General features: G+C 44.2%; 8 protein-coding genes across 8 annotated transcripts; 4 read left to right on the forward strand and 4 right to left on the reverse strand.

The window, feature by feature from the left end:
- Window positions 1–667: 667 nt before the first annotated feature.
- Window positions 668–1,248, forward strand: BYT42DRAFT_471409 (HSCB C-terminal oligomerization domain-containing protein; the record flags this gene model as incomplete). Its single annotated transcript, XM_051563564.1, has 3 exons — window positions 668–754; window positions 829–1,060; window positions 1,127–1,248. Coding segments are annotated over 3 exons (441 nt in total), but the record flags the coding sequence as incomplete, so codon positions are not given.
- A 497-nt stretch (window positions 1,249–1,745) lies between these two features.
- BYT42DRAFT_617957 (mitochondrial carrier domain-containing protein) lies at window positions 1,746–3,322 on the reverse strand (the record flags this gene model as incomplete). Its single annotated transcript, XM_051572227.1, has 5 exons — window positions 1,746–2,119; window positions 2,196–2,801; window positions 2,881–2,983; window positions 3,069–3,130; window positions 3,220–3,322. The coding sequence occupies 5 exons, from the start codon at window positions 3,320–3,322 to the stop codon at window positions 1,746–1,748; spliced, it is 1,248 nt and encodes a 415-aa protein (XP_051419051.1).
- Window positions 3,323–4,513: 1,191 nt separating this feature from the next.
- BYT42DRAFT_476485 (Myc-type, basic helix-loop-helix domain-containing protein) lies at window positions 4,514–4,810 on the reverse strand (the record flags this gene model as incomplete). Its single annotated transcript, XM_051563628.1, has 1 exon — window positions 4,514–4,810. A coding segment is annotated over one exon (297 nt), but the record flags the coding sequence as incomplete, so codon positions are not given.
- Window positions 4,811–7,534: 2,724 nt separating this feature from the next.
- Window positions 7,535–9,457, forward strand: BYT42DRAFT_539709 (tubulin alpha-1 chain). Its single transcript, XM_051565529.1, has 5 exons — window positions 7,535–7,679; window positions 7,751–7,791; window positions 7,879–7,946; window positions 8,081–8,205; window positions 8,302–9,457. Exons 1-5 carry the CDS (start codon window positions 7,652–7,654, stop codon window positions 9,387–9,389), a joined length of 1,350 nt encoding a protein of 449 aa, XP_051419053.1. The 5' UTR covers window positions 7,535–7,651; the 3' UTR covers window positions 9,390–9,457.
- A 1,684-nt stretch (window positions 9,458–11,141) lies between these two features.
- BYT42DRAFT_595714 (high mobility group box domain-containing protein) lies at window positions 11,142–11,765 on the reverse strand (the record flags this gene model as incomplete). The annotated part of the gene is made up of 1 exon (XM_051570875.1): window positions 11,142–11,765. The coding sequence occupies one exon, from the start codon at window positions 11,763–11,765 to the stop codon at window positions 11,142–11,144; it is 624 nt and encodes a 207-aa protein (XP_051419054.1).
- A 2,313-nt stretch (window positions 11,766–14,078) lies between these two features.
- On the forward strand, window positions 14,079–14,444 carry BYT42DRAFT_586642 (uncharacterized protein). The gene is made up of 2 exons (XM_051570084.1): window positions 14,079–14,271; window positions 14,339–14,444. Exons 1-2 carry the CDS (start codon window positions 14,185–14,187, stop codon window positions 14,426–14,428), a joined length of 177 nt encoding a protein of 58 aa, XP_051419055.1. The 5' UTR covers window positions 14,079–14,184; the 3' UTR covers window positions 14,429–14,444.
- Window positions 14,445–14,556: 112 nt separating this feature from the next.
- Window positions 14,557–15,811, reverse strand: BYT42DRAFT_586643 (uncharacterized protein). Its single transcript, XM_051570085.1, has one exon. The coding sequence runs from the start codon at window positions 15,762–15,764 to the stop codon at window positions 14,721–14,723; it is 1,044 nt and encodes a 347-aa protein (XP_051419056.1). The 5' UTR covers window positions 15,765–15,811; the 3' UTR covers window positions 14,557–14,720.
- A 724-nt stretch (window positions 15,812–16,535) lies between these two features.
- On the forward strand, window positions 16,536–19,153 carry BYT42DRAFT_586646 (uncharacterized protein). Its single transcript, XM_051570086.1, has 6 exons — window positions 16,536–16,690; window positions 16,791–17,111; window positions 17,184–17,293; window positions 17,356–17,500; window positions 17,584–18,048; window positions 18,117–19,153. Exons 1-6 carry the CDS (start codon window positions 16,601–16,603, stop codon window positions 18,972–18,974), a joined length of 1,989 nt encoding a protein of 662 aa, XP_051419057.1. The 5' UTR covers window positions 16,536–16,600; the 3' UTR covers window positions 18,975–19,153.
- Window positions 19,154–19,255: the final 102 nt, after the last annotated feature.

Here is a 19,255-nt window from a genome sequence, read left to right on the forward strand (position 1 = left end):
TTCAGTTGCACAGTGAACCCAAGATGTACCCCTTCAAAGGGAACCAAAACTGGGAAAGCCAAATTGATGACTTTGGTGACCGAATCAAAAGCTCCAAAGATGCGCGCTTGATCGGTGTGCTGGGTTTGAATTTAGATTCACTAAGTCCCCGGACGAATTCAGCCGCAGCCTGCACTTACAAAATTTAGACTTTTTATATTACGTTCTCTTTGAATCTTTTCTTTGCTCATTATTTAGAATGAATACGAGAATTGCCATTGCTGCATTTTCAAAGACGGTTAGCCACTGCTCCGCTAGACGAGCTGTATACCCTTTGACTCGATCCGCCGTGATGTGCCGGAAACCAATGGCTTTGCCAACCACCGCCGTGCGATCGTTTTCCACCGTTCTTCCAAAAAGACAGGCCGCCGACAATGTTCAAAAGGAAGCTTCTGTACATAAAGTTTGTTGGAACTGCAATCATATGGCTTCCAAGGCCGCCGTTCATTGCGAAAACCAAGATTGCGGCGTCATTCAGGCGGTGTCACCGGATGTCAACTTTTTCGAACTGCTGGGCGCAGGAGCAGGTCCACACAAGTAAGGCATATGATTCAATGGGCTAATCCATTAGGGGAAAATCAAGTCATCAAAAAACTAAAATCATGCATTTTGCAGAGACCAACCTTCGTTCGACGTGGATGTGAAATCGTTACGGCGGAATTTCCTCAAACTACAGCAAACTGCGCATCCAGACAGTTTCTCCCAAGCATCGCAGGTAATTATATATCTCGGTCTTCATGGCATTCTCGGGAGTAAAGACACTCATCCTTGTTTGATTTTCTTGATTAGCGTGAACATAAATACGCCGAGATCCAGTCTTCCATCATTAACAAGGCTTACAATACACTGAAGAATCCTCTGGCAAGAGCCCAATACCTGCTTGCCATGCGAGGCGTGGAAGTCGAGGAATCCGAGTCCCTGCATAATCCTGAATTGCTGATGGAAGTCATGGAAGTGCGGGAAGCCCTTGAAGAAGCCGCCAACGATGAAGAAGTCGAACAGATCAAACAAGAAAATGATGGTAAGTCATATCGAGAAAATGGATGAGGGGCTGGACATTCATGACGACTTTTTTTTTTATTTCTAGTGAAATTGCAGGAAACGGCTCAACATTTGAGCCAAGCATTCAACAATAATGATTACGACGTGGCCAAGGATTATATGATCCAGCTTCAGTACTGGGAGAATATCCGACAGGCCATTGTCGACTGGTCACCGGGCAAGCGTGTGGAACTCAACCACTAAATCAATTACCTGACATGAACAAAAAAAAAGAAACAAAACTTTATAGATGTATAATGACTGTTAATAAAGGAAAAAGGGAAATAAAAGGAGCTGGAATGGATTCTTGGCTCTCCCCTTTTGATGGCAGATGAAACGAACGAAAACAATGGGTGCTGTGGTGATCATGTTGAATATAATTATACGGTAAAATGAGAAACGAGTAAATACGATGACAGGAGGGAATGAGGAGAAGGGCAAAAAGAAAGATCTTGGTGAGTTATTGTCGACAAGCAGTGCGATTTTTGTGGGATCCCGCTCTCTCCTCTCCCTCTCCCCACTTGGGCACTTCCCAGATGACTTAGGACTTGTTTCAAGTTGATATAATGGTTTTACTTGATTTGTTAATTTACCGTTATATGGATGTTTTAATAAAAGTGGTACATGAAAGATCAAAATATACATGCGCATTGGAGTGTCGACACTCACAATGAGACGGGTTCCGAGTGATTGGACAGATGCCTCACCAAGACGAGCGTCTGCTCGTACACTAGAAAGTTGAGAGAATGGATGGGAAAGGCGCGGATCAAGGTGACGGTGATGCCACGATAGAATCCGGAGGCTCCCTTGAACTTGTAGATGTCTTTGACGCAATCCGACACGCTTTTATACGATGGATGCGGTGAAAGCGTTTCCTTTTGGATGATGGATTTCACCAAATCCATGGGAAACACCACCAACCAGCACAGAATCCCACACACCCCACCGGCCACAAATTGAGTCAACGGACCGGCGGCCTGGTTTTGTCGTGTCAACAGATATTTGGTCGTCTCATAACCTCCAAAGTAAACGCCGGTCCCTAACGTATCACGTACTTTTTTTTTTATCAATACGAGTAGAATCATGACGACCACAGTTTTTTGATTGATAGTTACCAAAATGCAAGCCAAAACCGTGATATAAGCCAAAGAAGCCCTTTTTACGCACAATTTCTCGTGCGGAATGCCAACTGGACGTGGACGATTTTCTTTTGGTGATGGTGGTGGTATGAGGCTGTGCTCGTGGTATAGAGTTCATGACGGGAGTATCACTAAACAAGGCTTTAGAGGAGGAGATGGAGGTGGATGTGATGGTGGAGCATGAGGAGGTGGAGGTGGAGGAAGGCGAAGCCGGTGGTGGTTTGGCGGTGGGAGCGATAGGCAAGCCTGCGCCTACGGTATTATTAACGGTGGATTTGGGCCATGACTTGACATCGTGATCGGGTGCTGAACGAACCACGGTGACTCCTGTGGAAATACTGCTGGCCTGCAGCAGAAATTCCAACTGTTTCTGGATCTTGACCAATTCAAAAGGACAGCTGAACGTCGCAATGAACGCGCCACTAATGCAACCGCCCAACGTGGCAATGGCCATGGTCGACTGTAACGTGTTCTGATTCAACGTCTCGGGGTACATCTTTTTGCCCCATGCCTTGGTCTGTTCATACACCGAGAATGACACCGATTTGATGATACTGACTGTGATCAGAGGAGGAATTACACCTAACAAATTGAATGATAATAAATATAACAATGGGAGATGGGTTGAGTCGCCGTTATCGCCAAGGTTGTATAAATGTACCTCTGAAGAACCCACGAATGCCTTCTTCCTTGTATGTCTGTTTCACGCATGCGGTAATCGATGCGTACGGTTGGGTCTGCATTCTCGTTTTGACCGAATCGAACTGATCACGAAATAGATCCATTGGTCATTAGACTACAACGAAGGCTCCCGGAAAATGTTTTTTTGGGGAGTTTGTCAATGCTTACCGGGTATCCTGCAATGACGCCTACTACGGCGGCGGACGATGCGGCAAGAATGGTTCTGTTGACTTGTGAAAGAGATGTTTTTTGGTCAGCGAAAAATGACTCGGCCCCATGTGACATGCGACATTGTTATCTTATTTTTTTTTTATTTTACCCCATAATAGTTCTTCCACAATGGTCTTGTAAGGCAGCGGATGCACATGTCTTGTTTCTGGTGACGAAGGCGACGCGTCGGATGAAGCTGCTTCGGTTTTCATGGGAGCCAAAAAGCGGGGAAGGAGGAGACGAAGAAAAAATTGACGACTTTAGGTCACCAATGAGAAATAAAAAGACAACTGGGTAAAGACGTAGGAAGAAATTCAACTAAGAAGAAAAAGAAAGAGAGAGAAGAAGAAGAAAAAAAGAAAAAGAGTCTCGACAAGGGCCCGATGCAAGCAGCAGCGATTAGGTTATTCGTCGAGATGGAGTGCTATGGTACAAAAATTTGCAGGAAGGGGGAAGCCAAAGGGATTACCACCGAATAAGTCATAAGGTGTGCCACGATTCGTTGATCTGACCGGTTCGCCCGTTTTCTGACACCACCTCAATATGGAAATGATTTCATTTTTCAGTCATTTCCGTCCTTTTCGCTTACCCAGCGTTTCTTCAACTTATATTTTCAAAACCCGCTTTGCTGGGATCGACACTTCCAATGAACTTACACACTGTTTATTCATTCAAAGTCATTCTCTGTGTGTTGACATGCTAGTGTCGAATTTATATCAATGATATATTCAGACAGAAAACGAAGATGCAAGTAAAGGTGCCATATATTCATACGTTGATTTGGGTGAATTGCATGATTGCATGGAGGAGTTTTTTTTATGTACATTTTGGGCATACAAACGTGGAATAGAGGATTTCTTTGGGAATACAAAGGGGGAGGGGTATTTTTAACATAAAAGATTCTCGACACTCATATGCTTTGGATAATCCGAATCAGTGGTTAATGAAGGTTTGGGCGTCATTCGAGGTGTAGGTAAAGGTGAAATGGAATGGGAAGGACTGAGTTCTTTATCATCGCTGGCGAGCCGTTCATGTCTTGCTTCATGTCGAATATTTTGCTCTTCGTATCCTGTCACTTCAGTGAAAGAGTCCGAAATGCGATCTACCGATTTATGATGAGCCGAGGGTTGATGATGAGCTGGCAGTAGAGAATCACATAAAGTGAAGTTCATCAGATCGCTTGGTTTGAGCGCTTTGCTACGGACACTTTCATCCAATGATTGACTCAATACCCCATGCAAAGAAGCCGAACGTGTTTCTTCTGTATAGTTCAAAGACGAGCTGGGTTGGGCCTCCTCCTCATCCTCCTCAGGTGCATGTAAATCGTCGATGGCGCCCGTGGACTTTTCATCCATGGATGGAGGTGGAGAGTCACCGGAAGACATGGACCAGTTATCTTTGGCAATGGAGAACTGAGTCGTAAATGGTTCCACTTCTTTGGGCAGCATCGATTTATTGGTTTTGATGAGTAAATGATCACCTTGAAGCCGGTGTTGGTTGCCGTCGAGTTTTTCAACGGTTTGTTTCAAGTAGGTAATGTAATCAATGGCATTCTGCAGGATGGACATTTTGTGCAGGTTGCCCTGGTCGGCACACGAAGGAATCAGCTGTTTAAGCTGCAAAATTTTGTCATTGATTCGTTCGCGTCGCCTGCGCTCAATCGCACTATGAGATACTTTGCGTGCTTTTTCGCGCTGTTCAACAAGAGACAGACCGAGTTCGAGGCCGGATGTTCCTGACAGTGAGTTATGACGTACGTACGTGCCCGGGCTGACTGGCATCATTGCTGTGGGATGCAACTGCGGCGACAGCTGCAGCGTGTACGGATGATAGTAATGGTGAGCAGCAGAATATCTCGACTGAATGGGATGCATGGATTGGCCAAGTGTGACTTGTGCAGGGTCGGTTTTTGGCAGAATGCGTGGGTTTCCCGATGAAGGCGACGATCGTGGATGGTACGATTTATCGGATGAAGGAGATAATGGCGGCGGCGCTGGGGGTGGAGTGACAGGTAGGTAAAACGGAGACTGATGATATAAATGATAGTAAGAAGAAGGCATGACGGGAACAAGGTGCGGTGGATAGGGCATCATGGGTGAAGGCAACGGTACCATGGGCGGCTGTGAATGGGCCAAGGTAGAAGCATTCGTCACAAACATGGAAGGCGGTTGGTCGGTCGATGGTTCCCTCGTATGCGGTTTATCTTCTGCTATTGAAGGACTCAAAGACACGGGAAGACGTCGTCGTTTCTTCAACGGAGCTGGCGAAGCATGAGTCGATGTTACAGGTGATGTTGTCATCTTTTATTGCGTAGGTTGTTTTCCAAGAAAAATGAGAAAAAGATGACTACAGAAAGAATAATTACAGAAGAAGAGAGAGGAAAAAGAAAGAAAGATGAGCAAGAAAATAGAAGAAGAAAAAAAGAAATACAGGAAGGCCAGTACGATACGAGCAGAGGATACAAACAACTTAATAATACAAAAGATAGTCCAATGACATGATGCGGTGATTGTGCGTGGGGGTGGGGTGGGGATAAGGAAAATCAAAATGGAATTGGGTGTGGAGGCACAGGCACGAACGCAAGTTGTATACCAATGGATCGAACCGACTACCTACACGTGCGTCTGTGATTGGACCCTTGGTTGTCACGTTTTCTGATCCATTGGCGCTTATTCTCCGACTTGACCTTTCTGCATTGCGATCGTCCAGTGACCGTGATACCCTTGTGTGGGTTGTATCTTTAATTTTTTTCAACATGGAAGCTCCTATATCTCCACCCCATTCTGTCACGTGGATCACTTGGTCTCCCATTTTTGCATCCAGCTTCTCTTTTTTTGATCCTTATCCTTCTTTATTGGTACCCTGCATGCGCCCCTTGCAGGGACTTTAAGAATCAATCTGTTACCAAAACCAAAACTGGAGACAAAACAGAAATCGGCTGGACGGGATTTTCATGACACAATATTCGTGACCAAACGAAGCTTTTAAAATACTGCAAGTGGGGTGCTTCCTAAGGTTTTTTACACAATGAATTCCCACCATCCAATGAGGAGCTTATTTTTTGGTCCTCAATTCAACATGTCGTTCGAGAGACTGGCACTTTGAGAAAAAGCAAAGCGGTGGTTATGCGATTCAACCCACACTGACAACCGTACTTGTCGTTGCCTGGCAGTAAAATAGGTAAGCCTTGCAACAAATTCGGCATATCAACTGCCATCTGTCACTTGCAACTCATCTTTGATGACAAATTTGGGCCAACATTTGGTTGAAGCTGTATCTTTACTGAGTCAATTGAACACTTTATGACAATCGTTCGATACGGTTGTGCTTACTTTCTTCCGTTTCCGTGGGCTCTACACACACTCTTTCATAAGTAATTGTAATTCTAACGTGTAAATTTTGAGCCGACAGAAATGTTTGAAGTTGGCTCCCAATTGTTTAGCGACCAGCATCAAAACATTGCACGCTGTAAGCTACGCAAAATGCTAGTTGTTTTCACCACCTCCCTCAGGGGCACCTGAGTTTATCCAAACCTTGTATCGTATCATATATATGGCTAGAGTTTCGTTTCGCTTCTTTTAGCCCAGGACTTTCACAATGGGTGCACTTTGAGCATTTTTTGTCGATGAACAATGGGCAGTTAAAAACAAAAGGCCAAAAAAATTGGTTTCTTGGTCGAAAAAGACTGACAATGGAAGAAAAAAAATGAAATAACATTGTAAACAAACAGCGGGGATTCGCAGACTATTCCCAATATTCTGGATGGACCCTTTGAAACCCCGCACTTAATCATTTGGCAAGGAGCGTCGTCCCATCTTGGAGCCACCATCATGCCACCTCTTACGCTTTTCAATCAGCAATCTACCGACGAGTAATCATAAGCCATTAGCGCAATAATGGAATGATGTACAAGATATATACGCAAATGCCCAAAAAATTTGGGCGTGAACAAACCCGACGGCCAAAGGGAACAACCCAAAGTTGGATTTCAAACGACTGCCCATGCTAGTTTACGAAAACAAAGATAACTTTACATGACGTTAAGAAGCAAAGCAAGCAATGAAAATCGCTTTCTTTGGCTGGCTTGGAGGTTTCCCACCTCGAGTCTGTACATCCTGTGCTTGATTTGACGGAGTTCCAAAAGGAAGCGAGACGAAAAAAATTCAATATGCTCAATGTGGCAATCCGACTTGCCGTGGACGAACCAATGCTTCTTGAAATAAACTTTTAAAGCATTCAGTTCGAGTATAGAAAAAAAAAGGATGTATGCTTTTCATTGCTTTTGAGCGAGTGAACTACCAGGAAAATAGGCTTAATTGATAAACATTGAGTGTGAGGCAAAAAAGATCAAGCTGTGTATATATCATAAATTTTTTTTCTTGTCGCGACGCGCGTGTTTCAATAAGCGTGACGCAGGCTTTGGGATTGCCTTAAAAAAATCGCTCATTTCCGGAGGTGGCCCTTTTTTTCTTTAGGTTTTCTGGTGCCCTAACTTTCTACCACTCAACTCTTCCAAACCCCCCTTTTTTTTAAACGATACAATGAGAGAAGTTATTTCCCTTCACGTCGGTAAGTACATGGGTTGTATTCAAAGGTACGAGTCACCTCATCACTCATCCTTCCTCATTGCATCGTTACAGGTCAAGCTGGTGTACAGATTGGTAACGCATGCTGGGAACTGGTAAGTAAACTTTTTTCTCATGATGAAGAAGTCTGCAAATTTTTTTCTTTGTTTCCAGTCTACTTATCCCAACATTGATGATGGTAGTATTGTCATGAACACGGTCTTCAGCCCGACGGATTCTTCCCCAACGAATCCACCATCAATGATCGCTCGTATGTCGTGCTCTTTTTTTTCACGTTCTATTTTCTGGCTACTGGGTTTCAAGCCATATTTCTTTTTTGATGGCCATTCTCAATGGGTTGCTTCTTGTACATGATTTGAGCTTAACTTTTTGACATTCATGTAGGTTTGAAACGTTCTTCTCTGAAACCAGCGCTGGCAAGCATGTTCCTCGTACCGTATTTGTGGATTTGGAGCCTAGCGTGATTGACGAAGTGCGCACAGGCACTTACAGCCGTTTGTTCCACCCTGGTATGTGACACCTTTGTGTAGCCAATTCATCTGATGGTGATTTTTCTTTTTTCGCACTGACGAAAAATCCTTTGTCTTTGTTCTTTTTCTGCTTAGAACAATTGATCAGCGGTAAAGAAGATGCGGCCAATAATTATGCTCGTGGTCATTACACGGTCGGAAAGGAAATGGTCGACAATGTGTTGGATCGTGTACGACGATTAGCCGATAACTGCGGCGGGCTTCAAGGCTTCCTTATCTTCCACTCGTTTGGTGGAGGTACCGGTTCGGGTTTCGGGTCGCTTTTGATGGAACGTTTGTCGGTGGATTATGGCAAGAAATCGAAACTCGAATTCTCGGTTTACCCTGCTCCTCAGGTGTCGACGTCCGTGGTGGAACCTTACAACTCCATCTTGACCACCCACACTACCTTGGAACACTCGGACGTCTCGTTCATGGTCGACAACGAAGCCATCTATGATATTTGCCGTCGCAACCTCGACATTGAACGTCCCACTTACTCCAACTTGAATCGTTTGATCGCTCAAGTGGTGTCGTCCATCACGGCCTCGCTCCGTTTCGCCGGTTCGCTCAATGTCGATCTCAGTGAATTCCAGACCAACTTGGTGCCTTTCCCTCGTATTCACTTCCCCTTGGTCAGCTATGCTCCCATCATTTCCAACGCCAAGGCTTTCCACGAACAAATGTCGGTGCCTGAAATCACCAGTTCGTGCTTCGAACCCAACAACCAGATGGTCAAGTGTGATCCTCGTCACGGTAAATACATGGCTTGCTGTCTGTTGTATCGCGGTGATGTGGTCCCCAAAGATACCAACAATGCCATCGCTTCCATCCGCACCAAGCGTACCATCCAATTCGTTGATTGGTGTCCTACCGGTTTCAAGGTCGGCATTAACAACCAGCCTCCTACCGTGGTGCCCGACGGTGATTTGGCCAGAGTCCAACGTGCTCTGTGTATGTTGAGCAACACCACCGCCATTGCCGAAGCGTGGGCTCGTTTAGATCACAAGTTCGATTTGATGTATGCCAAGCGTGCCTTTGTCCACTGGTACGTTGGTGAAGGTATGGAAGAAGGTGAATTCTCTGAAGCCCGTGAAGACTTGGCTGCCCTTGAAAAGGATTACGAAGAAGTTGGCAGCGATTCTCTCAACGACTCGGAAATGGAAGAAGACGTCGAATATTAAAAAAAGTTTTTTAATTTTTTTCCTTAATCTTTGCTCGTACCCAATAAAACACCACCACAATTTTTAATAATGGTTTTTTTTTTTTTTTTTTTTTTTTTGGCTTTCATTTTCCCCCTCAAATCATCTGGCTGTGTGATTTTAAAAAAGGGAAAAAGAACGATAAGAGAGAAAAAGAAAGGGAAAACAGTTGCATACAATGTCAAGAGCACAAGTGTGTAAAAAGGTTTTCCACAGCACATCCATCAAACGCACGATTCAAATATAAATGGTATAATAGTTTATTGATGACATATTTGTTTACGCTACTCTTCAGAGGCAATAGAGAACTTACTGAGATCCTAGAAACAAAAAGCGCGCAAGTCAGCAATCATCATCATCAAAGTTGAAAACCCCCGTTTCTCGTCCCTTCACTTTAAATGATCATGCAAGGCTTTTTTTTTCAGGTCTTATAAACATCGCTCAGCATAAGCCACCCGACCAGAAATATTTTTTTTTTCTGTATCAAGGCACTCTAAGTTGGCTCTTCCTATATTTTGATGCATTTTTTTCTCATCCTTTTCACCTTGCCGTCATTTTGCTATTCGCATTCCCTCCCAAGAACAGTAAAAGTCAACTTACCATTTGGTGAACCAATAATAGAAAACAGGAAACTCGATGAACCATCAGACATCCAAGGAAGTTCTTACCAACATCAACATTGCCCTTGCGAGGCAACATTATTCTAGTGGAAACTGCGAACGCGGGAATTCATCATCATATGGTTCAACAAAGAAAAAAGACACACACTTGGAAAATAAACAAGGTAAACGTGTACTAAGAAAACATAACTGAAACAAATGTTAGCCACAATGTTTCTGCCAAAATCCATGATATAAAAAAACATCAAATGAGAAAAATCGGAAGGATCAGAAGAGTATACTGGCAAGTATTTACAGCACTCAGCGAAGCACTGCAGGTTCTTTTCAGCAAGATCGATAAGAAAATGAAGACATATAATAACATCACGTCATCCAAAAGAGGAATAGTGCGAAAGAAAAATTCCGCAAAACTATGGATACAGGATCAGCACTTACCAAAAAGTTTATTGAAGTAATAAAGAGTGTATGGTTTTCTCATGAATGAACCCCTTTTTATATTTTTTTTTTTGATTACCACAGAAAAAAAATTCTTTGTGACCTCAAATAATGCATGGCATGGGCGGATATCTAAAAAAGGTCCAATGGGCTGTTTCTTGCACATGTGGATGTTGTTTTTTTTGTTTCTATTTTTTGCTTTTTCCACCATTGATGCACCGTCACACGTGGAACCGCTCGGCAACTGCCCAAAGGCATGTCTTTTGTGTTGGCATAGCGATGTCCTTTGTGGTTTGACTATTATCAAAGCAATCTTTATTGAATTAGCAAAAGGTTGGGTATCTGGGTGATGATATTCTCTGTCAATTCTTTTTCCCAGACTCATTATCTGTATATACATGATCATTATGAGCCTAAAAGTTTACATGATTTGGATGACGGTTGGACATGGAGGGTGAATGATGGCTTGGTCTGCTTATGATAACAAATTGTCTATACTGCTTTTGTTTCTATGGTAACTGGCATATGAAGGCATAAATTTGGAAGCGGAGAAAAAAAAAGGAAACAATGAGACACAAGACTTGAAGAAAATGAAAGACAAAAAAAAACAAAAGGAACTTAGTATTTTCGGTAAATAAAACCAGCAAAAAGAAAAACATGGTCAAAAAAAAGAGTGATTCTACATGAACAAGCTAAAAATATAATCGTCGACGGGGCATAGAGCGTCAAAACTCAGTTCATCCATAAACGATTTAAGGACATCGTCATCCAGGCAACGAGTGGGTGGGGATAAAGTACTGAGGTAGGAATGGGGCTCGACGGCTTGGACTGGGAAAGAATCTTTAGGAATGGGAATGGGTTTGTTCGTATGCTTGGGCTTGGAAAAAGCACGTTGACGTCGCGACAACGGTGAATCGCGCTTCTTTGTCTGAGGCTGATACTTGTAACCCGGATATTTCGACGAATGCAAAAGTCGCTCCTCATCCGCGGCGCGACGAAATGCGCGTCGAAACTCTTCCGTCTCAGTCCTCCACATCTCACCCGCGATCTTGCAGATATCCTTGTTGTGCAGACCGGCATGGTTGGAAACGATTTTCGCATGCACTGCCTGACGGTACAGCATGAAAGCATTTCGAGGCCGGGGGATTCTCTTGCTGTCCCGCGCCTTTCGTCCTTTGCGACCGGCAGTCGTATCTTTGGTGGCGACATCCGACGTCATGACGGGAGGACTCGCAATATTGAAATAATCCTGAAGAACAAAGTCAAATGACATGGTCTCGGCAAAAATGATATCGTTGGTCATGTTGGGACTCGAAAAGTTGAGCGTCTCTTCCAGGACGCCGTTAGATTGTGGGGTCGAGACGACGGGTTTAGTAACGGGAGAGTCCGCAAGGTTAATGTGATTGTCGAAGACGAGGCTAGATTGTGGGGTCGAGACGACAGGTTTAGTAACGGGAGAGTCCGCAAGGTTAATGTGGTTGTCGAAGACAAGGCTAGATTGTGGTGTCGAGACAACGGGTTTAGTAACGGGAGAGTTCGCAAGGGTAATGTGATTGTCGAAGACAAGGCTAGATTGTGGGGTCGAGACGACGGGTTTAGTAACGGGAGAGTCCGCGAGGTTAATGTGATTGTCGAAGACGAGGCTAGATTGTGGGGTCGAGACGACGGGTTTAGTAACGGGAGAGTCCGCAAGATTAATGTGATTGTCGAAGACAAGTCCAGGTTTAGTAACGGGAGAGTTCGCGAGGTTAATGTGATTGTCGAAGACAAGGTTAGATTGTGGGGTCGAGACGACGGGTTTAGTAACGGGAGAGTCCGCAAGGTTAATGTGATTGTCGAAGACAAGGTTAGATTGTGGGGTCGAGACGACGGGTTTAGTAACGGGAGAGTCCGCAAGGTTAATGTGATTGTCGAAGACAAGGTTAGATTGTGGGGTCGAGACGACGGGTTTAGTAACGGGAGAGTCCGCAAGGTTAATGTGATTGTCGAAGACAAGGCTAGATTGTGGGGTCGAGACGACGGGTTTAGTAACGGGAGAGTCCGCGAGGTTAATGTGATTGTCGAAGACAAGGCTAGTTGGCGCGGCCGAGGCACCAGGTTTAGTAACGGGAGGGTTCGCGAGGTTAATCTGATTGTCAAAGACAAGGGGAGAAGGTGAGGTCAAAGTGACCGGGTCGATAGCGAGGTTAAAGGATGGTGAGTGAGGATCGTAGATGGCTTCGCTTTGGTTAGATTCGTGGTTGAAAGCGGAAGGGGGACTCATGCGTGAATTGAACGGGTGCGCAACGAGTGGTTGGATAAGCGTGGTGGATAAGCTTTCGTTAGCGACCGAATTCCAATGTTGATCGGAAGCCGAGTACGTGCTTTTGAATTTGTTGACAAATATTAGGGGAAGCATAATGGGGAAAAAAAGAAAGAGTGAAGCCAGATCCTTTTTATTGAGTGAAAATGACTGGTGAGATGGAAACTGGTCAGAAGAGACAAGTGGCGACAAGGGAAGCTCTTTTTATATATGAGAGAACAATGAAATGTGCATGGGACTCAGGAGTTGGCCTCAAAAAGGAAACACCCCTTTGGCATGATTTCCTACAACGAAGGTTCACTTTCTTTGAAGGAGAAAAAAAAAAACCCATCGCCGGAAACTGTACCAAAGGAACAGCCTGATTTGAGTAACAAGGAAATAATAATAATACTGTAATCGACAGTTTGGAAAAAAACATGATGGCTCAGGCGGCATCCATTGTTTACTCTGTGAATTGGCAACAGAACTAAAGTATAACCAACTGCCTTGGAAATAACAATCACGATTGGAGGTGATCGCGTTGGCTTCATTATTGGCAACGTTGTCTGAACTGTGGAACAATCGACGATCTACATTTGCTGGCATTCCTGTGGAATAGGGGCAAAAAGGGTCAATGTTGTACTGCCATCCCCGATACTACGCAATCATTCATGGTTTTTTTTTTTTCGCGGATCAAATAACTTTGATTATCATCTGTACACTCATCCACCGAGTAGAATTTCGTCAATTCATTATATACTGGATCAACTTTCAAAAAGGGAAACATGGTCACACTGCTTTTTTGTCATTCATAGACAACGCACCCGCTTTCAAGACATCCCTTTTCTCGACCACTTTTTCCATCAACCGACCATGATCCTGGACACCGGTAGTGGTTGGTTTGTAAGATTCTCCCGACTTGCGAAGCACCATGCTCGCTTTTTTTTGCGCTTTTTTTTTTATTTATTTTCGAAAAAGATATATTTACAACTCCTCGTCTCCCAACTCTTCATGGCGCTTATGACAGCACCCCCTTACTGCTTCAGTCACACAGACAATGCTGCAAATTTTTTTAATGACTCTCGTCATGACAGTGACCGAATCCCACATTCATTGATAAGCAATAAGCTAAAATGGTTAAATACCGAGCGGCAATATAGACTTCTCAGATAAAAATAGTTGTTTAACTTTCGAAACTTGTGCACAAGCTCCAAAGCCGATTTTTGTCAAGCATTCGTTACGATATCAATTCTCATATGTGGGTAACTGCAGAAAAAAAAACGTTGAGAAACTCGGTTACGGACGAGCAATTGCAGGTTGCATTCGTCAGGATCTATCCAACCTTATTTGTATTATTTCCGCTCGAGAAGGCTGCATTCGCATAAAGCTGCATGCTTTGAAGCATTCCATGGATCATTTGCAGCTGTGATCCGAAAAAAAAATGCTCTTCCCATCAACATTGGTTGTTACACCACTTTCACGTCTGCACGGTAAATTTTTATTTATCCCATACCAAAATGCGAAATATGTAGGCATACACATGAAAAGTTGTCATTGACTGACGCAACTTTTTTATCTCATCGTTTTGTTCCTAGATGTTGACCATACGATACATTTACGTTAAAGTACCCTCATTATGGTTATCTCCGTTATTTGCTAAATTACACACGAATAATTCAACGTGAGGATAATGAATTGCTGGCGTATCGCTGTATTTTGCAAAAAAAAAAAAAAAAAAAAGAAAAAAAGAAAGAGTGTTATGAAGTGCCCAGACAATTACTTGTAAAAAAAAAAAAAAAAAGAAAAAAAAAAACGTGGAGTGAGGATGATGTACAATTGAATATTTGCATTAGAAGAAGCTGTTTGTTATCATACATGGCGGGGCTATTTTTTTTTTCATTTAAACGTAATTACATGATCATTTTTTCTTTCTGGGGAACATCCAGGGAACATTGCGACAACAAGAAAGGAGAGGGGTTATGGGTGATTTGTAACCATGGCGCCCATCTCCCACGCATCGTCCATCACCCCTAGATCTTGCAAGCTGGACCACAGGTCTTCGTCGAGCAATAAATTGGTATCTGAACATTCAGGAAACATGGAGGCTACGCTGTTACACATTTCTTGCCATCCATCCGTTGAAGAGTACAGTGGCTGAGACCCTGGGGGCGGTAGCGGCGACCGCATGCCGTCATCACACAAGTTGAACGACGGATAAAATTCGTTGAAATTGAAATCGAGATAGGACGGACCGTAGCCTTCAGAAAGACCGTTTGTTTCTGTGGGATCACGCGATACGTAGGCACTTTGAGTTGTCGAGGGATGCGAAGGTGGCAGGGCACTTGGTACAGGAAGTGGTGGACATTCGATACTGTCGATCGAAGGAATCCAGCCATAGTCGTGTGATAGTAAATGATCCGCGTTGGAATGGTCGAGTGTCGATGATGGTGGTGGGGTGCTGGATGGCATTTTGCGAGCATTGTATTCGAAATCCGGGAATTGCTCTTTATGCCACATACGTTGTTCGTTCGCTTTTTTCGTGTATTTCTCTTTGACCTCGTTGCTGGCGGACCGCCACATGGCGCCCAATAATTTGGACACATCGCTATTGTTGAACTCGGGAAACAGGGTCTTGATGCGTTTCCGGAGGGAACTGCTGTAAAGCATAAAGGCGTTGGAAGGTCGTTTTGGGCCTGGTTTGGAAGACTTGCTGTAACTGTGGCCCGTCCGTTGCTTGTCAAGATCGGTGGTTTGATTTTGCAAAAGCGCTTCGGCAGCCAAGAGTAGGTCTTCTCTTCGAATACAACTCCCGTTGCTGGTGGTCATGTAATCGTGTTTCTCTTCCACCATGGTTATTAACTCTTTGGCACCGATACAAATTTGGCTTGGATGGATTTTCACTAGAGTCTTTCCACCCGTATATGTGATGGAGAGATGATGGATCGTTAACGCTTTCGGATGGTTAAGACGCGGTTGGATTGGTCGATGATAAAGTACACGCGTTTTATGTTGTTTCACCATGGTTGGAGGAGGGGGAGGGGGATCTTAAATAATAAAAAAGTGTGAGAAGAAGCCATCGTTCCTTGACCTGTTCTTTACAAGAATTTTGGATTCGTTCATCCCAGCCATCAGATTGGCTCATTTTCGGGGGGGGGAGGTTCCGTTGATCAGACGAAATTTCATTGTCTGAAAAGTAAAAAAAAGAGGGGTGCAAGTCAGAATACAAGAATTTTTTTTTTTGGACACACTCTTTCTTTTCCCATTTTCCAACCTAATATTACTGAAAAGAGGATTTTTTCTTTCTTTCTGTCATTGATTCTGGCGAAATGCAATTCACACTGAACAATGATAACAGGTGCATCGGAAGCCTTGATATCTCTATACAGGAAATGAGCCAATCGTTGCAAAGACACCTGTTTAATGGAGTTGTTGCTTTAGGTCATCTGCCCAATCAATTGGGAATTCAAATCGTTCCGAGCAATATGTGGGGCTGATTGCCCAAACTAACAATCGACACAATGGCTTCACTTCGTCACTATCGCACGACATCCAATGGTTTTCTCTATAGGCACCTTTGTCCTTGACCTTTTAAGTGTATGGCCTTGTCTTTGACTTTAGTCTATGGGAAATTGTGATACCGGAACGGGTGTATCTGCAAAAACAAAATTGTGTATGGACATCGCTTCCTGTCACTTTTTTCTGACTTTGACAGCTGGAACGCATGAATATGATGTGTGTGTATGTGTGTGACTTTGTAAATTTCTCTTCCAGCATGACAGACGACGGTCCACCTTTTTTTTTTTTTTTTTTTTTTGAGGGGCCGTTCTGGGCAATGCACGAATTGACGGCTTCCTTCTATGAATATTTATCAGCATCGTCTTGACTCCTTCAGTCGTTCATCAGTAACGTGGCCTCACAAACGGAGGAAACAACAAAGTCCCGAAGCTGTAAGTTGAGCGTGGGCTTTCCGTTTACGTTTTGGAACTGGCTTGCCCGTTTGATTCACTGCTGACACTTTATATTTTTCACGTTGCCTTCATCACCTAGTTGGCGAAAGCAGGGTTCTACTTTGTGCCAGAGATAACCAAGGATACCGTGCGTTGTTTTCTTTGCGACATTGAACTTGATGATTGGAAACGCGGTGACACTCCCACTGCTCGCCATGCCCACGCTTCGCCGACGTGTGCCTGGGTGTTGTTAAACTTTCCCGACGACTTTGACGTGTTACCCATCCATCCTGACAATCCCGATACATTTCCCAAAAGTCGCACCATGCACAAAGCTCGATTGCACACGTTTACAGTTCACAAGTACTGGCCTCCAAAATTAACCAAGAAATATCGCAAACAGTGGCCGCTCCCAAAAACAGTAAGTGTCAAGTCGGTGGAAGCTTTTTTATATTATTCTCACCGTCGACCATCTTCCCCCCCCCCCATCCAGCTTGCCGATGCAGGATTCTTTTTTTTTCCCACCACAGATCAAGTCGATCGCATCATGTGTCCCTATTGTCGTTGTTCTCTCACAGAACTTGAGCGATCCTCCCGTGTACTGTAAGTTACAGAATCCAACCCAATTGCATAAAGTTGCATATATTCAAGTCCAAATTTCTTAGATCACGTCACAAGGAAATGGCATCGAATTGTTCATTTTTACAAAACACGGAAGAAATGACAAAACAGAGCTCTCCCGACACTGCCAATACCTCTGTACCCGAAGAAGAGGATGGTTACGTGACCGCCACTGATGAATTACATAATGCAAGTCGCCCTTGGAAATAGACCAGAGAAAAAGGTCCCATCCTCACCCACATTTTTTTTTTTTTTGTTTTTTTTGTTTTTAGACAAAGCGCATGTCAGCAACTTATTCCGAGCCAACGATCGGTCGGCGCAAGCAAGCCAGACCGAGTAACACCGATACCCAAGATGAATTAAGCATGGAACAAGAACTGCCGGCCAAGCGAAAACGTCCCGCAAAAAAAGCAGATACCCATAATGCAATGGACGTGGACATCGCCTTGGGTGGTGACGCGTCGCAATCCACGTCAGTAAAGGACAAGGTGACATCTCAGCAAGACAGTGTTTGGGATATCGAAAAAGCGTATGAGCCGCAGCCACATGTTCATCTCGTACCAAAGACCACGCTGTTAACCTACTCGAAGAAGCATCGAAAGCGGACTCGCCAACAATCAAACGATGAGCTGATGGCGTACCGACTAGAATGTGAAGCCATGAATCGAGTGGCTTCACCCGAACTCGGTTTTGAATGGGAAGCTCCCCTACAGAGCCTAGAAAGGATCCCAGAGAAGGTAAACAAAGAAAAAACTTGTCGAGGACCGGTGAAAACAAGGTAAACTAAGGCTTTGGAAATAACTAGGAGGAGGAGGTACCGAAGAAGAAGGATAAAGGAAAAGGAAGGGCCGCAGATTGCCTCCCTTCTGTTGTTATACCATCGCCGACGCCACTGACTCCAAAGAAATCACTCAGTCTTTCAAAATCGAGAGTAAAAGCAAAAGAAACCACCACTTGTGATTCCGACTCGCCGACAACAGTCGCTTCAGCTGTAGATTCGACAGCGATAGCCTCGTCTTCCTCGTCGTCCCTGATGCACAATAATGCATCCTCTTCCGCCTATCCTGCTCCTTCTCACGCCGTTGCTCCAAGCAGCGCAACCACTCCATCGGGATCTACAGTGAATCATCCTCACCATTCACAAAGTGGCAAAGACAATGGTGGAGGACGACCAGGCCGATACTCTACTTCTCTGAAATCCTCCGACCGTCTTCAGGCGAGTTATCTCCAAGAGATTCTCAAGTTGCCCGTCACCACGACCGCAAAACCGTCCAACGAACAGTATGTCTTTGATCACATCCTACGTCTCGATAATGAACGGGCGCGGGACACTGTGTGCCTGCCGGATGATCGTGATGATGATGAACATCCAGTCCAGGAGAAACCTCAAGAAGGACACGACACGGGTGACATGCCAGCCATCCAGGTACCCGAGCTTGATTTATTGCCAAAAGATCTGAATATCGCGTCCCTTTCGGGGGCCGAACGAGAAATGACAGTCGAGCAGTACATGCGCCACCTGATAGATGAGGAAATCGGCCGAGTCCGGCAATACGGTGAACAAGAAATTACTCAAATCCGCTCCGCAATGGAACGCGTCGGTGAGGATGTGATTGCTGGTCAATTCGATGACCTTTTCTCCGACCACAATGCTTCTGTATAAATCCTCTTTTTTTTTTTCTCTGTGTTTCTTTGTACATGCTTTTTTACTGCCATGGCTCTTTTTCGAATCCACTGGGCCCCATATCTTGTTGATGGTTTTTTTTTTCTCTTTACCAAATTAGGAGAAAAAACGATGCCGGTTCAATCACTGAATAAACTTGATCTGTTATTTCGATTCAATTAGGCAGCAAAATGATGTTGTATGGGAGGATATCTTGGACATCGAGTGCACGTTGTCAACCTTCGCCTCGCATAATAACTTGATTTTCATTGGCTGATGTC

The sequence above is a fragment of the Radiomyces spectabilis genome (genome assembly GCF_025331425.1).
Source record: "Radiomyces spectabilis strain NRRL 2753 chromosome Unknown BYT42scaffold_15, whole genome shotgun sequence".
NCBI classification, from domain to species: domain Eukaryota; kingdom Fungi; phylum Mucoromycota; class Mucoromycetes; order Mucorales; family Radiomycetaceae; genus Radiomyces; species Radiomyces spectabilis.

What these genes read in the sequence shown, in the direction of transcription:
- BYT42DRAFT_586646 (XM_051570086.1), top strand. Translation starts at nt 16,601, where the DNA reads ATGAATATTTATCAGCATCGTCTTGACTCCTTCAGTCGTTCATCAGTA. An exon ending in AACAACAAAGTCCCGAAGCT is followed by an intron (nt 16,691 to 16,790) that starts GTAAGTTGAGCG and finishes TTCATCACCTAG; the next exon opens with TTGGCGAAAGCAGGGTTCTA. An exon ending in GAGCGATCCTCCCGTGTACT is followed by an intron (nt 17,294 to 17,355) that starts GTAAGTTACAGA and finishes CAAATTTCTTAG; the next exon opens with ATCACGTCACAAGGAAATGG.
- BYT42DRAFT_586643 (XM_051570085.1), bottom strand. Translation starts at nt 15,764, where the DNA reads ATGGTGAAACAACATAAAACGCGTGTACTTTATCATCGACCAATCCAA.
- BYT42DRAFT_586642 (XM_051570084.1), top strand. Translation starts at nt 14,185, where the DNA reads ATGCTCTTCCCATCAACATTGGTTGTTACACCACTTTCACGTCTGCAC. An exon ending in CATACCAAAATGCGAAATAT is followed by an intron (nt 14,272 to 14,338) that starts GTAGGCATACAC and finishes TTTTGTTCCTAG; the next exon opens with ATGTTGACCATACGATACAT.
- BYT42DRAFT_539709 (XM_051565529.1), top strand. Translation starts at nt 7,652, where the DNA reads ATGAGAGAAGTTATTTCCCTTCACGTCG. An exon ending in AGTTATTTCCCTTCACGTCG is followed by an intron (nt 7,680 to 7,750) that starts GTAAGTACATGG and finishes GCATCGTTACAG; the next exon opens with GTCAAGCTGGTGTACAGATT. An exon ending in CAGCCGTTTGTTCCACCCTG is followed by an intron (nt 8,206 to 8,301) that starts GTATGTGACACC and finishes TTTTCTGCTTAG; the next exon opens with AACAATTGATCAGCGGTAAA.